The following is a 17686-nucleotide window of genomic DNA, read 5'->3' on the forward strand; positions in this document are numbered from 1 at the left end:
CCTTTGGTCGACTCATGGTAGTAGCACATGACTTGCTGATGTCATTTCCTCTGTGTCATGCGACTAACAGTTTTTTCACTTCCTCTGCCAAGCTAAAAAGGTTTTGGTAACAGGGTAGCGCGCATGTTGTGGGACACACTTTCAGTGTACAATTACTGTTATTTAAAATATGTTTAGGATTTAAAAAATTGATTTTACCATTACAAGAGACATATATCAATAGAATAATACCAAACAAAGTAAATAAAAACCCTATATTAAATGTTATATTTGACATGCAAGTTGGTCTCCAAGAAGCTTGGACAAGAGAAATGCTATTTTAGGGGTGTTTGAGAGCTATTTGATATTTTAGATAATATTTTGTCTCAAGGCAAGTATATTTAAGTGCATGGTTTAGCATTTTGGGCATGGATTATTAGATTTTTTTATATGTGGGACATGAAATGTTCTGGAATGACTCATATACAATCATACCAAATTTTCTCTTAGATATATAATATTAGCAATTTTACATTTTACTAACAATAACTAACTGCTGCTATTTATCTTTTGTGCCTACAAGTGGTTTGCCTCTGCTCAAATGCTGCATATGATTATGGGTAAAGTTTCCTGCCACAGTGCTTGGTTTTCCTCCTGTAGCTGGCCCATTACCTACGAGTGAGTCAAGCTCTAAAGCCCTCAAATATAATTTCAGGCGACTGATGTGCTTATGGCCCTTCAGCGAGAATGGTCACTCAACTCCAACCTCTCGCTAGAGGGGATTTAAAGCTCCTCAGGCCTATCGTGGCCAGCGTTACCATGTGCTCTCGGTCTGCATCCGGTGCTCCTCCAACCTAATGCTCATTGGCCTGCTGCTACATTCTGGGCTGGAGCTTTGTCCGGTTGACAGCACAGCTCAATCTTCTCCCAGAATGGACAGGGACCTCATCTGCCTGTTACAGGAGCTTGTAATGTCCAACCTGTCAGAGAGATGAGCACCCTACAGTACTATCTATCTTTCATGGTCTCTCTTTGTATTTCTATTAGTCCATATAGAGTGATATTTTAATTTTAAAAAGAGGCAACACTTTCTATAATGTATTATGGACATACTTATGATGCGTTATAATCTGATTATTGCACTGTATAGTTAGTTATAAGAACCCATAAATGTTCATAATGCTTTATAATGTTTTATGATTATTGTTATTTTACAATTACTTATAAGGTCAAGTATCATAATACTTCATGATAACTGGTCACTCACTGGCATTTTAGATTTAATGATATTTTTTCACTTTACTAAATTAAGCAAACAGTGATTTAAACCAGCTTGTAATGTATTATAACTTCCTATACCTCAGAAATTACATTACTTCACTTAAAGCACTGAGAGTAAATTATAATCACATTATAATGCATTATAACAGTGATCATAATGCATTACAAAAAGATTATAATGTATTACAACAATGGGAATTAAAATTCACTATGATCCTTGCAAAACAAATGTCAGTGACTGACAATTATGAGGTATTATGATACTGGACCATCATAAAACATTATAACTTTATGAGTATTTATAGATCTATATGCAGATTATAAGTATGTATCATAATGCATTAGACATTTGCCTCCTAGTGTTACCAAAAAAAGACTTTCCCCAGGCAAACATCCATGGTGTTTCACATACAGAGAAACTGACACCAGTGCTGTTTATGTGGCAGCACTCAACATACAATAGACAGAGGTCACCGGAGAGGAGGACACACTGTGTAGATGGATACAGTGTACTGCTGTCATGCTCATTTACACTTAGGGGCCACAAGGCAGCTCAGGTATATGAAACTGTTCTGGCATGTGTTAGACTATATTAATTTAGTGGTGTACAATGTGGACAAAATTCTAATAAAAATAACTTATAATGCTATATGCTTAAAATCTTGATATCAGTATGTTACGATATTTTGTAAACTATTTAAATTCAAAATGTTAAAATAATCTTTGTGCATTTTTAGTAAATTTTCACTTATTCTATATAATGTCCTGTGACAGATTTTGTTTAAATTGAACTTGTTTTTCATTTAAATATCAGAACTATGAACAACAAATATCTCAATGTGGCACAAAGTTATATGGAGAGATACTCTTGAATTATTGTCCAGCCCTGTGTGGTTTTATTTTCTGTCCTCAGCAGAGAAAGTTATGTGTACCAGAATCCATACATGTCATATTGATATTGTATGATTAGTTCTGGCTTTTCTTTCATTTGAGACCTGGGTGACGGTGTTTATATACCAAGTGAGCATGTGTGGCAGCAGCTTATTTTTTAATACATTTTTTAATACATTTTGGACCACAATGACTGGTTGACTTAATTTGTCAATGGTTTTCTGGCTCTGTGCTTTGAGGAGGTAATTAAGCGTTGCATTTTCCAATGAGGCTGTTTGATGATTGTAGTAGCAGAGACTGCACAATTAAACAATACATTAGAATCATTTTTAAATCCCTAAATGACATGACGTGATGTTAGACATACGTGAATACGGAATACGTAGGTGAATACTTACCTACGTAAATATAGTACGTGAATACCTACGTGACTACGTTAGAGGAACGTTAGATATAGGCTACGTCGGCTGACGGTGAACCCTACAGCCAATGTATTGATAACGAGTGGATAACCTATTCCTACCCTATGTTAAGATGATGCCTGATGACGGAGTAACATATAAACGTGTTTCTACGGTACAGCTAGCGTTCAGCATGTTAGCCGTTCTCCAGCATCAGCATGACGTGAACCAGATGGCACTTTTTCAGCTCCGTTGGCCAGACGCTCTGATACTGTTTTAAATAAGTAAGTGATACGCTATCAATGTTTGACATACGTATAATAATTTGTTATGTACTTCGTTATGTATACGTCAGCTACAACACCGCTTTGGAAAAGTTGGATGTATTTGGACTTTTGAGCTACTTTTCATATACGCCGGCATGTTTCTGCCATACGGAACTGTGTATGTCGGGCGTGTTCGGCGTATCGTCTGCGTCCTTCAGACGATCACAACATACCCTTAATTTATATCAACCTATTGCCGATATTTCGTATGCGCCGGCATACGTTTCTGTCATACGGATATGTGTGACAGGGCCTTTACCGCGTGTTATAATATTATAACGTTCCCTTAATGTGTGGCAGTGCTCTGCATGCGTGCGTGCATGGACTGTTGAAATTGCAGACTAATAACTTTTTGAGGATGAGTACCTGAAAGAAGCGCAACTAAAATAATTGAACCACCTGTTTTACTCATCAAAACACATTTCTAAAAGATAATTTTTTTGTCGCATCATGATGAAGTATGCAGATTTCACCTTCACATTTCACTTTGAGAAGTAGTTTAAAGTGTTGTTTCAAACTAGGCAGGATCCCTTATCCCTCAGAGGGCGGCCAAAATAAGACACCAGGCAATCTCGTCAGAGTGCTCGGTTGGCATGGTCTGAGCTTCTAGGGCCAGGTTTGCCTGCTCAGTGGGCCAGTGGAGGGAAACTGCCTCTGGCTGCCTGCCCAGCCTTCAGCTCGACAGAGACGGATCGTATGGACGCCAGTGTTTTCTTTTCCTAATTGCTGCACATCAACACATCAATCCCGCAGACACAATATTTCATAACCAAGCAAAAGATTGTTACTTTGGCAAATATGAGAATGGTTTGTAAACATTCAATCATGAGGCTTCAGGTTCATGTGCTGATTTCAATCATGTTTGATCCAATTGATGTGGGCGCTGCACAGATTGAATCTCAAACACCCCATAGTCACTAAAATGCCACGCTAACCTAGTCTAGTTCATTCATAACCTTAATCACATGATAAATACAAACAATGACTTGCTCATTGGGAACAGAGTCAACTGATCTGCCCACAAATAGCAGGAGTCCTGCAGGAGACTGGCAGGAGACTGGCAGGCTGCAATGCTGCGAATACTCACCTCCACTTTGTTTTTGCAAAATGTACAGTCCGCACTCAAACAGCCTGTTTTAAGGTGTTTTTGTTGTCAGAATGTGTAGCCTGTGTAAGTATAGGGTGTCCCCAGCTTAACTGGTTGTTTACTGACACTTAAGAAAGCATTGTTTCGCAGATAGATATTTGTCTTCTGTAGACTTGCGCACTTCAGGTGAACAATGGTTATGTCGGGTTGTGTCACATTTGTGAAAACCATATTATTCAAAGACAAACTAAATCAACCTATGCTTTTATCAACAAATAGAAAAGACATGTAGCATATTCCAGAGGTTTCCGGTCTAGTTGACATGTCGTTCACACTGATGAAAAGCTTAAGGTTATTAAATCTAAGGTAATAAAAGAAAAAGAGCTCTCTATATTTCATGTGGTTGACCATTTTACCGTACCTTTTTTCGTGTTACAGCCTAGCCCACAAATTTTCACAAATCAGTTCTCAGGGTAATTTCTCATTACAAAGAGTTATTTTCTGTGTGCGGCGCGCTGTAAGGCTCAGTAAGCATGATATTAGTTTTCATTTCCAGTCAGATGATACACAATTTGTTTCTTGCCTTTGTTTTCCCACTTATTGTTGGACTAGAGTCCTTCATTAACAAAATCTGTGCCATTAATCTACGGTATGGTTGGCATACAGTATTACTCAGGCCTGAAAAGAGCTTTTATTTTTCTTTCTTGTATGAGTTTATGTCAATCATTTGTTTCTTGTTAGTAATAAGTTATTGTTAGTATAATGTGATTGTGAAGGGTCTGAGGAAGTGAGGTGCGCAGAGGGGGAACAATATTTGTCCTTGTCATTTGTACTTATACACATTATATACAAAAAAACCAAACATGAAAATACATTTTACAATATAGATAAATAAAAGAAATATTGAAATTTTGAGAATTGTTTTGTTTAAGTGTTAATTAGGAGATCCTAAAACCCCGTATTTCACACACCGATCACCTTCACCTTATACAATTAAATGACACAAGTCTTTAGTCCAGGCTCCCTTTAGCTGCTGTGGCTTCACACTTTCTTTTGCTGCTCAAACTTAAAGCATGTACCTTTTTTATTCTTGATTTGACCTATTTTCAATTGCTGTTATTCTCTGAGCAGTACATTGCATCATATCATGTTTGATGGCTTTAAAGTGTGTGTAATTACTTGAGTAAACGATTGATGTGAAACGAAGAAGTGAGTTTATAGTTCCCCAACTAAGGGCAATTAACTAGACACACAACCTGAGTAACGGCAGCATTTAAGCCTCACATTTAGGATTTAAAGAGACCCTAATTGCATTAAAAAAACTCAACAACAACAGGCTTTTCCTGGGTTTTCTTCAGAAGAACTGTACAAAATGGTTTTATGGTGTGAAAGTGCATCTTCCGGTGTCTTAGGGCAGCAGGATAAGTGGTAATCCCTCGGGTGGTGCTCTGTTGTAGACTGCAGCTCCTATAGTGCCCGGGCTGCTGAGTCAGCCTTCACAATTCTTCCAGGGGGAGCAGACTAATCTTCCAAGTACCTCCTCTGTCAGCGGTCCAGGCATCTGTCGTTCTGCCTCTGGATGCTACTTTGCAAACATCCCAGTCCCCTGTGGCATCCCATACCTTTTTTTTGTGGTTTGCAAAGTCTGTCTATGTTTAGCGGGTCTTACCTGATTTCATTCTAGTAATGCCCCAGTGTGCTTGATATATTGCTGCTTCTGACTGAAAATATTGATGACATGCATTTTAAGTAGAGGATTAAGGTCCTTCATAGGTGACAAAAAATGATCCGGCCTGTTCTGTCTGGGATAGCCTTCGGTAACCTGTTGGATTAAGTCTCAAATGTGTTGCCGCCAAGCTGTAAATAAGGCTGCTTGTGTTAGTTCCAAAGGAGTTAACATTGTGGAGATACAAGGTGTTCACCCAGCAGTGAGGATCTGCTGGAGTTTGCGTTTATTTAATTTGATCCTGACTGCCAGACTGCAGCTGGCTAGCTAAGTGCTTTGCCATTAGGGCTCTGTTCTGTGTTTAATTCTGCTACATTGCTGAGGCTTATGGGTATAACGCCAGGCTGCATATTGCCGGCTCTACAGTAAATGTTTACCATCTTGTGTGCTACCTTGAGAATAATCAAACTGCTCCTCTGTGGTCTCCTTAATTAAACTAATGGCTGCGGTAATATGACCTTTAATTCCCTGTGTTTTCCATCTGCAGATTTATAATGAGAAGAAGAGCCAGTTTGAAATCAAGAGAAACAACCCCAAGGACTTGGTGGAGAGAGTGGCACGGGACATCTCCAAGCTGCTCAACAGTAAGAGGAAAGCCCTGGAGGTAAGAAGATGAAGCACCTGTGCACAAGCATGCACTATATGATACATAAAACACAAAACAATATATCATTATATTCTCTGAGCTCTGATTTAAGACTTATGAGAAGAATCTTCTGCTGATGTTGGCTCAGACATTGGCTGAGATCATAAATAATGAAAATAATGCGAAACAAGTGGCAGGAACATTTTTGGTCAACAGTGTCATCATCTATAATTAAACTTGCACTTTGAATCTGCCATCATCTCACAGTTTTTATTTTGTAGTCCTCCTGTCTTTCTCTACGTAGTGTTTATTAGCTCACACTGGATTGTAGTGAACTTCCTTTACATGTGTACACACATTCGACTGATGGAAGGAGATCGAGTTCATCTTGAACTCTTGTATAAAGCCGTGTAATTCCTCTTAATTGTTGAAATACACTTTTAAGCTGATTATATTTAGTCAAAGTCAAAAATGGAGATAATCATGTTTAGACATTTGTTTTTACCCAGCACAAGTTTGGAGGGTTTTTGTCTTTGTTTAATATTGCCGCTGTAAATTCAGAAATATAGCTTGCGTGAAGCATGAGAAGAAGGGTTATTTCAGAGGTTATCATTTCAATGTCCTGCATTTATGGTTATAATTATTAGCACCGTTCTGCTCAGACAGCCCTGTGATTAGTTAAAAATTAGTTTCGCCCTCACAGTGGGGAACCTCTAACCCTTTGGAGAAGGGGGGGGAAGCTGATTGACAAGGAGGGAAATGAGAAAAGTATACACAATCCATTTTTAATTTCTAAAAGCCAGAGATAAAAAAAAAGGAGCGGAAGTGCTGGAACACTGGAAATTCGGATTCTTAAATCCAAATGTTGTCCCCTGTTTAGTAGTCTCGCAGTTGAGAGCATAACATTCCTAAATTAATATATGATTATAAGTAACCCTATTACAATTTTCATTTATTGCTATTTAAAGCTGAATTTGTTCTTTTTTTCCACAATGGCGGTGAGACACACACCCCTTTTAATCAGTTTGGTTATTCTCATCATCTCCACCCACATATCCACATACAGCTGCACACACATCTACACACAGACACACTGATTCCTTTTAATCACTGTGATCATCTATCGTGTCGTGCATGAGCTGCTACACACACATGCGGATATTGCTGAGGCTGTAACGTACTTTTAAGACGTATCATTCAAACTTTACTCTGCATTTAATACATTTTCCCTTTAACATAAAGTGCATACACAATAGAAAAGCATTCATGTAAATCTTTGGCTTACACTACTGAACACTGGCTTCATCAGTGTGTACTGAGTACTTAGAATGTTCATTTCATCCAAACAGCACCTTATTCAAGACATCCTTAAATAAGGTGCTGTGTGGAGAAAGTTAAAAGATTTCCTTCCCTCTGTTTCTGCCCAGATATGGTCACTCAGGGCGAAAGCGTTGACAGTTTTTAACACACTTGAAGCCTTTTAAAGGGGCGTAAGTGTATATCTTTTAAGAGCATGAGGTCTTTCGGGATGAGGCACTATCATGCCGAGGAGCAGAAGTCTCTTAAAGGCACGGTTAATTCTACCACTTGGGTCCTAAAAGTGAAGAATGTGTTACTGTACGTCTCCCGTGGTCATGTGTAGGATTGGATTTGGAATGGCATTGACCCTCCACTCCCGGGTTTTTTTTTTGATGAAAGGGACAGAACTATACTCCCACTTTCACCTCCACACACACACACACACACACACACACACACACACACACACACACACACACACACACACACAACACACACACGCACACACACACACACACACACACACACACACACACACACACACACACACACACACACACACACCATTTCCCCCCACCCCTCCACCCTAACCTCCACAGGCCACACTGTCACCTCACATCCTGTCTGGGAGATTCACTCAGGAGGGAGGAAATGAGGTGAAAAAAGAGAAGAGCTGACTCCCTGGGGCGTGGAAAAATCAAGAATATGATGTTCAGAAATTCATAGATTTAAAAAAATGAGCATCAAGCGGGAGGGAAGTAGAGAAGGGGGGGGGGAGTTTGGAGGGAAAGAAAAAGAGTTTGGGTAAAACAATCTAAAGAAGAAAGCAGCGAGGAGAGGAAAAGAGAGTTAGATGATACAATTGCAAAAAGGGGGAACCAGCAATGCAAAGAAATAAGGAGTCATTATGTAATTATAGAATACAAACCTTAATATGCAGCAAGTTAATATGTTTCGTTTAGGCAGGTTGGGATTAATTTCTTTCCACTAAAACTTAAAATTCAATACTGTAGGCAAATACATTCATGTGGACTTATTATTCATACAGGCAGAAAAGTGAAAGCCATGTCTTAATATAGTCTGTAGATAAGAAGGTCTCAAACTCTGCTCAGCACCGTATTGACAGCGTTTTATATTCCAGCCTTTTTCTACCCCCTGTAATGGTTATTTAGTCCCAAATATTTTTCTGCCACATTTTTATTTTATTTTTTTAAAGGGGAAATGTATGTGTATGGCTGCACAGGGATGTGTGCGCATGCAAGAAGAAATTATTCTTCTGCAACCTATTTAAATACTGCTCGGGGGGATTCGTTGTAATTCATGTTTATATTACTAATAAGAAAATACACATTGGCTCTAAATATTCAGTTACTGATATAAAGTGGGGAGGCAGACATTTCTTAGCGCTCTGGATTTAGTTGTTTAACCTTAATTCCTAAATTAGCAACACATTTCAGTCATTTAATTGCGCTGCTTATTTGGAAAGAGTTGAACAAAAAAAAAATCCTTTTACGTGAGCGTTCTTTTGTTTACCTCACTATAGCTGGGGTTATTACTGCAACGTTTGTGCCGTGCAACAGTTTGAAAAAAGCCTAGTGAACACAAAGAGTCTTTTTGTATCCTGCATTTCAGCTATAACACTCACATTTTGTGTAACTAATACAGCAACTTGCTTTCACACATCCAATAAATACGTATCTAAATATCTATAAAATATAATTCAAAGTGCCATAATGTTCCTCTCACCCACCCCCCCCCACCCCAAAAAAAAGGAAAGCTGCATAAGCTGACTTACTTTTTGTTAAAAGCCTCCACAATGTTTATTCTTTTTCATCCTTTGCTTAATCTCCTCCACTCCATGTCCCTGTCTGCTCTCTCTTTCTTGCCTCTGGCTCCAGCCGTCTTCTCAAACAATGATCCGATTCTCAGGCCGGTGCCAAAATTAAAATGTAACACAAACCACGGCAGGCTGACAGGCTTGCATGTTGCCGCTGGACACTTTACATAAATTTTCTTTCTTTTCATACATTTTCCTTCTTTTCATCGACAGGTTAAAATGTGATTGCAGTTTAACTCATCTTTTTTATTTGAGCTTTTATTTGAGTTTTGATTAGCTATCTTTGTAGCCAGTCATGTTTGAATTTAGTAAGTTACATACAGCAACATCCCCCCCCCCCCCCCCCCCCCCCCCCAAGTGTTTTGTGTGTTAATGGAAATTGCAAACCCATCTTTAGTTTGAGGCACATTTGAGCAGGAAGTGAAGTGATCTTCAAGTCGTGGAAAACAAAATGCGGTGTGTCATGTGCAGTGTTGCCGTCTCTTCTCCACTGAAAATAGCAGACAGTAGCTCAAAAAGTCACTTAAAGTCGCCACATGACATCATACGCTCATTTGCATATTGGTGACTTCATTGTGCATTCATTAGCGTAAAGCTCAGTGGTTGTGTCGCAGCGACGGACAGACCCTTTACTGTTGGAGAACCGTGCACTGCGTTAACTCTGAGCAGCATTGGGACTGAATAATAAATGAAGGAATAAATGAAGCATTGGGAATGAAGTATAATATATTTAAATATATTTCTTGCTTTTTCCCTAATGGTATTAATAAATTGCTAAATTAATAAATAATAAATTAGTTGTAGGCTCTGAGGAAAATGGAAAGTGATCCGGTTGTCTTATGCCACTTTAAGTCTTTTAGAGGACTATTTGCTGACACAACATTTTTGTTTGGTATTAATTATCACAAGAATAATAGACACACATTTGCAATTAATTTATTCCAATGTATTGTTTGTGTAATCTCAATAGTCTTTTAGTCAGTCCACAGCAGGACAGCTCAACATACATAACTGTTAAATTGTCTATAAGCGAGGATACAGTTCAACGTAAATGAAGAATAAAGTTTACAATGATAAATGAATAATCCATACTGTATATTTGTCCCAGGTTACAATATACTGTGCTGGTAGCATCAGCTCTGTGAGTGTTTGTGTGCATGGGCACATCACAAGCACCAAGTCTGCATGTTTCTTTTTGTACCATCACTGTGTCTTCCTATGTGCATGATGGATCAGAGCAACAGGCTCACACCTGCGCGATGATACAAGAGTGTGTCTACCTGACAGGCCTTTTATCGCAGAGCAGCCGGAGAGAACACAGCCCTCCATGTTACCTGTCATGTGTATAAAACCAAACAGGTGCGATAGAACTCCCAGCTCCTGATCTGAGCCCTCATCCCCTTCCTGTGCTCCTCTTTGTGATGCTCCATATGATCGCCACAGAGGCTGGAGATCAGTTGGGCCCCTCAGAACCATCTGAGGCCGCAGAACATCCTGTACACTGTCAGTCAAAGCCAGGCAGAGCCGAGCTGTCTGTCAGGCCGCCGCTGGGATTTTTCTGCCTCTGGGAGAAACGTTGAGGCCAGTAGCTACAGACAGAGATCATGTTACATTCCCATCAGCTACTGAACATCAAAACTACAATTGTCAAAGCTCTTCAGTTATGATTTCACAGAGTGAACTGGTGAAATAGAGAGGGGAATAAGGTTGCTCTAATCCAATTACACAGATTTCAATACTATCCCAATACCACTTAAAGGCTGACGGATGAATGCTTCTGGGCTGCTCGCTGCTTGATGGATACACACCCAGCACATTACTGGGTTGCTTATTGAGATGGTTTCAGGGTCAAACCTTGGAGATGAGGCAGGAAGGTGAAGAGGGGAGGCCTGTTTGAATATTCTTAAAAGTATTACAGCCAAGGAAATGTACTTACAAGCAACGCAAGTGAGTGAGGAAACCTCAGCAGCAGGCGCACAGATGCAATAAAAGGGAAAGACACTGTTAGCACTGAGGCTTTAGTCAAACAAGTGTGCACGCTGAGATCTGTGGTTCTCTCCACTGCTGCAGTAGATGTGCAGGAAATATCTTTAGACTAGAAGTGAAACAAATGTGTAGTGTAGGAGTATAGAGGTGTGTTTGTACAGTCCAGCCGCTTCCCTGATGTCTTTCTAAGATATGTAACAGCATCCAAACGTTTATCTTTTTATTATTGTCTCTCTTGAAACAATATTGATAATATAGGACAAGTTGCTCCCTCTTCGCCGGATCAACGAGTGTTAGAGAGAGAGAGAGAGAGAGAGAGAGAGAGAGAGAGAGAGAGAGAGAGAGAGAGAGAGAGAGAAAGAGAGAGAAACGGTAGGGAGAACAAAGCAGTGAATCAGAGGAATTAAACGTTATTTTCTGATGGTTTTCTGACGGTTACGTTCTAAAGCACAAATAAACACACCCGCACATCCGCACAACCCCTGCAGGGCGGTGCCGCACAGACAGATTTTGGCTGGGGGCTACACACCAACTGCCCAAAGGCTGATGCCCCAGAACATAGCAAAATAAGAAGAAAAGAGAAAATCCAGGCAGAAGGCTGCAGGGTCTCTGCAGGCACTTCTCGCTTTCTTCCTCAGCAGAGGGAGTTTGCTTAGTTATCATATCAAGTTCCCTAACTTCCTCTGCAGTTACAGTAAACAGACCTGCGTCGGTGACATGCCGTTTTGTAGTTAGACTACAAATGGGATATGAGAAGCAGGCCTGCTTGATTGAAGAAAGACAAAATGGTGGACGTTGGGCAGGTTCTCTCAGGAATGACGAGGATCGCCTGTGACTTTTGCAGTCATGCTGATAGTGATTGTGAGAGATTGCAGGAGAGCTCGGACCGGACACTGTGCAGGGACAGCAAAAGTGTGCTTGACAGAATTAATCAATCAGACTGCGTGGGCCTCCGTCTCCTCCTGACCGTGGAAACCAAGACGACACAGCCGGGTCAGGGATGGGGAGGGACGGGCCGCTCCGAGTCATCTGTCATCACATTACAAGCATTAATAATTCACTGAGACACATACTGTCGCGCGTGGCACGCAGAGCCAACATGCATGCTGAAAGGAGCGTGAGCATGCACGTGTTGCCACAGGTGTGAACATTTGGATCCACTCAGCCATGCTTAGAGATTACATCTCAAATATAGCTTTTTCTCATTTAGTCGTTGGATAATTAATGAAAAGGCAGCAGCTCTGTTCATTTTAATGATAATTCATACTTAAAACAGTTGTTTGGTTAATGGCTGGCCACAAGAACAACAAGGAATCAACAGTTTTAATTATTGAGCAGTAACACCGGGAGAATAACCACCTCTTTGGAGTGTCTGGTTGATGACTTGAGTCGTCATCCCAGGGAGTTCTCAGACGCCTCGGTGACTGGCTTTAATTGAACAGGCATCCGGCACAAATAACCAATTTATAACAGCTAAATTTAGCCCTCAGTCTTTTTAAAGGGCCACCACCCCTAAAAATAAGGCTCCAGTATCACACCACTGTGAAGCTGAGTAGTGAGAACTGTCACTCGGATCTGGATTGGCCCTCAGTGATAGTGTGCACTAGAACTGGAGGATTAGTAGAGTGAAGTCCTCATTTGTCTAATGCTGGTCCGGTAACTGATTTCCACACGGCCACTGGCGATTCTTTTTCAATCAGTTAGCCAGTGATGTGCTGTGTTGTATGTTGCCCGCTGTGCCGGTAAATCGATAACTACTGTATACACCTTTTTCAAAGGATATCTTTAAAAACACTGCCAGGCTTTTTAAATCACTTGAAACACTCACATTCTACGTTTCTGTCATTCCCAACAGCAGTGGTACGACAGCAGCTGGTGTGCCCACAATGAATTACACCACCGGCAGCAAGTGATTATATCCCTCCTGTTGGCGTGACGTGATGACAAATGGAGGAAATGTCTCTCACTTTCAGAGTGGAGCGAGATCTCCCTGCAGCCTCGCTCCACTCTCACCTCATTCTGAGGCGAAGTGATTTTTTTGCGAGAGTATATTGAAGTGTGTCTGTGCTATGATCATAAATACCATCAGTGTTAAAGTGGTGTTCTAGCATATACGTTTATTTTATTCCAGGTGTATGTGTCATCTATTATTTACTATCACCATCATAAGCACTTAATGTCCAAGAGAGTCTGCGTGGATACAAAACATATCTCTAAATCTTATATCTGTACACTCCTCTAACCCGTCATTCTTCTGATGTCCGTCAGTAAAAGTCCTACCCTGCCCTCATCATAGCATTAAAACTTGATCCACACCCTCACTACTAACCTCCCTGAGGCACAGCAAGCCACTCGGTAGCAGCGAGAACCCTTCGATATGGCTTGTGTTCATTTAGGGAGCTTAATGAATTACAAGGACTTCATAATGAGTGTGTCTGAGCAGTGCTTTGGGGAGGTCAGATGGTTTGAATAACTAATGAACCCAATCAGCACTCAGAACTTTAACATGCGTGGAACATTTTGTATATGCCGTTGCAGAAGACATAGCTCCATATTACAACCTCAGCCCTCCCACCACCACCGCCGCCGCCACCACCACCATGAGGCTCTAACAAAGTAATTTGGTTTTCCATTTCCTGTAGGCCTTTGGAGAGGCAGTTATAACTCTCAGGTCCCATCAGGGAAGTACAAGGGAAGTAGGCCGAGCTCTACTTGGGTAAAAATAGAAGGGAAAACTTTACAGCTTGCAGTGTGCACTGATTGGCAAAAGCATATCAAATTTCTGTCGGTGTAGTTCAGAGAGATTCCATCAGGTTCCTGAGGACATACACCATTTGTGGTATCTTTTACGTATGCCTTTAGGGTCCCATTCTGTTCCTTCAAACTGATGTTATGAGGGATGTTCTGGCATTTCTTTCACAACTGCAAAAACCATTAAAAAGTTAATTCAGATGCAATATTGTCACACGGGAAAATGTTTGATGTTTGAAATATCTCTGCAGTGTTTTCAGTACACCTGATGATCGTTGAAGTGTAACAAACATAGCTTAAGGACTGCATTTAGAATCTAATTTTCATATCGTAAATCATGATGTGCTGTTTTATTGTTGATTTCTAAATCATACATCTCTCAGAATTAGTTGAGAACTACACAAATTACAGTACCAGTTTGACTCCCCGTTACCATCTAGTTCAATGAGATAAACATCACCCATCAAACTGATAATTAACTCTTTTATACTCGGAAATGTTTGAAATCTTACAACAGTGCACATACTACAGTATAACAAGAGACTACAGCCACGTTAGTCCTCTGTTAGGCTGCTCTGCTAACATTTGCTTACTAGCACTAAAGACAAAAGTACAGCGGAGGCTCCTGGTTGTGCTAAAGTCAGGGGATCACCAAAGTCAGCTGGCTTCATCATCTGGGGACCTCATATACCTGTACAAAACGTCATGACGATCCATTCAGTAGTTGTTAAGATATTTCAGTCTGGACCAAAGTGGTGCACCGAACGACCGACATATGGACAGATACTGTTGTCCCTAAAGCTACATCTGTAGTGTGTAACATTTATCTTCCTTTACCCAAGGACTAGAAGCATTAGTTGGCTTTCGTAGTGATGTACACATTAATTGTGCTCATGTAAATGGAGGTAGACACACTCTAACACATGGATGCGAGCGCACACTTACACAAATGCACTGAATCACACATCTTCCCCACCCATAATCTCCTCCCCAAATCCCCTGGCCCCTGTCATTCAGATCTATGAACTTCCATTAGCAACCATCTGTTACAACCTGCAGCAAAGCTATTACACTTTGTGCACACAGATGCACACACACACACACACACACACACACACACACACACACACACACACACTCGTGAATGGACACCTCTCTCAACGTATGGCCGCCTAACTTCTTCTAAGCCTTGAGAGCATTTGCTGAAGCATCGCCTGTTTAACCTTCAAACGAGAAGCCACCTGTAAACTCACAAACACCTGCGAATAGCGTCACTATGCTGCTGCCCACTACAGACGAGTCAGAAGGTCAGCAACCTTCATGCTCGCTGACACACACAAACACACGCACACACAGAGAGTGGTAGGTCATTACAAACAGACACACGCACAAAGGGATAGGTGGCAGCGTTGTGTTGTAAAAACAGATTGCCGTATCTCTAGATTATTCTATCTATAGTATGGAGTCATTCTCTCACTGATAAAAGGTCACGACATCCCACCCACTGTTTCTTGGCAGCATTTCACATTAGACAAAATGTCAGAACCTGATCTGCTTCATGGCAGTATGCTGCCTCCAGCACTTTTCTTCACATTGTCAATGCACACATTTATTTTAGCTCTGAATGTAACATTTCCAGCTCCATTTGAATGCTCTGCTTTTCCCTTTTTTCCTCCTAAACAAATGTCAGTGTACAGCAGAAGACTTCTATTTTTCTTGTTGTGTTCCTGCCTCACACAAAGTCATTCATTTGAGTGACAATATGGGTTCCAGGCAGGAAGTGTGGTGGGGGGGGGGGGGGGGGGGAGGTTGATTCAGCATCTAATTATCCAACTCCTTCTTGAAAGGAAAAAATGGTTTCTGTGTTTAAGCAACTTGTTCACGTAGCAATAGCATCTGCTTCACTCCTTCATTTCCCCGTCAGCGAGAGACAAATGAATAGAAATGACTTCTTTGTGCTTTTATGCAGGCGTCTCTCCAAGCTGCATAAAACATACATATTTCTAGTCTCCCATGTGCGATTTTGTATCTGCGGAGAGGGAATAGAAAAGGAGAGATGGAGACACTTGAATCAGAAATCGTTGTGCTAAAAAACAGACACTTTTTTTTTTTTTTTTCAATTCTATTCTTTCCTAGAGGGCACAATTGAAAAAGATCATTTTTATGAAAGGGGCTTTTGAAAAACACTTCAGCAATCAAACAGAAAATATATATTATGCCGCGGTGTGGTGGAAAAAATTAAATAAGCACTGCGCAAAAATAGCGGTCACCTGCTTTTCCGAGTGACACCATTTTTGTAGAATGGCAAAAACAGTTTAGTAAAATATGTCATTATTGTTCACTGTTCTAAGCAGGTCAAAATCCATCCCACCTCCAATTCCCCCAGCCCTCCACCCTATCAGATCCCTCCGCCAGCTCCCTCTTATCAGCATCATCAGCTGAGAGGCCATATAGCAAAATGGTACCCATGGGAGGAAGTCCATGTGCAACCTTTGTGCACACAGACCACAGAGACGGAGACACCTCCAATCTTTAATTAATCTAGTATTGAACACTGCTTAATTGCCTTAGTGGTTCTTTGCATAATAATATATGTGGCAGTGAAATAACACATTACCCTTGTACATTTTAAAAGTTTATCTAGGTTCAAAAATGAAAGTATTTATGTTGTTTGACGATGAAAAGGTTTTTTAATTTGAACTTAAACACGAGTCACAGGCCAGATGTTGCTTGTGGGCGAAAGAGCTGTTGGTGGTGAGGTAAATAACCCTTATCTGAATTGTTGGCCTGATATCCATAGCCCGCCTCTGACCCTGGGAAGCTGTGCTTTAATTCCAGTGGGATGTCGAGTCGGGTTCTGCTTGAGCGAGTCTCTTCTTCTCTTCCTCGTGGAACAGACAAGACAAATATAAGGGGCTTGCGTCCTGAAAAGGAGCTGTTAGTTCCCGACAGACCATTGATCATAACGACAGGGGTTGTTTTCACAGTATGGTGCTCTTACATAACCGGAGAGAAACATGCACACACATGAAGTAACCACATCTATAGAAATGATTCAACACTTGTCTGCTATACAGTATTTTATGTTTTGGGCACAGAAGTTATTGTGTCTCAGCTGCAGAGAATACAGAGAGACAAACAAATCAATGTTATTTTAAATGGTGGTTAAAGGCTTTTGAACACAACACAGAACAGAAGCCTACATCCTGAATGATGAACTGCATAACATTAATATGCACATAAGAAGAAAGAAACCAGGGTACTGGGAGAGACCAAGTAAGGGCAAGGAATTAGGGAATAGGGCTGCATGCTATGAGGAAAATATGCGATAACGTTGTTGAATATCCCAATAATGATCTTACTTGTGTCTTTCTGCTGCTTTCAGTATACTGCTAAAATACAATTGTATTATACAAATATAATTAAATAAATAAATGATTTTATTTTGTTGAAAGATATTTATATATGATATATAAAGTGCAGTTTTCTCTCTTGCAACTGACAAAATAAAATCCCTGTGTAGTATCTTTAATAGA

General features: G+C 40.5%; 1 protein-coding gene across 1 annotated transcript in view; it reads left to right on the forward strand.

Annotated features, from left to right (window-relative positions):
• Positions 1-17686, forward strand: part of cacna2d2a (calcium channel, voltage-dependent, alpha 2/delta subunit 2a) — a 139683-nt gene that overhangs the window by 32390 nt on the left and 89607 nt on the right. The window contains 1 exon segment of the mRNA XM_029430692.1: positions 6179-6295. Coding sequence (XP_029286552.1) covers positions 6179-6295 — 117 coding nt within the window.

This window comes from Cottoperca gobio, chromosome 5, assembly GCF_900634415.1.
Source record: "Cottoperca gobio chromosome 5, fCotGob3.1, whole genome shotgun sequence".
NCBI classification, from domain to species: Eukaryota; Metazoa; Chordata; class Actinopteri; order Perciformes; family Bovichtidae; genus Cottoperca; species Cottoperca gobio.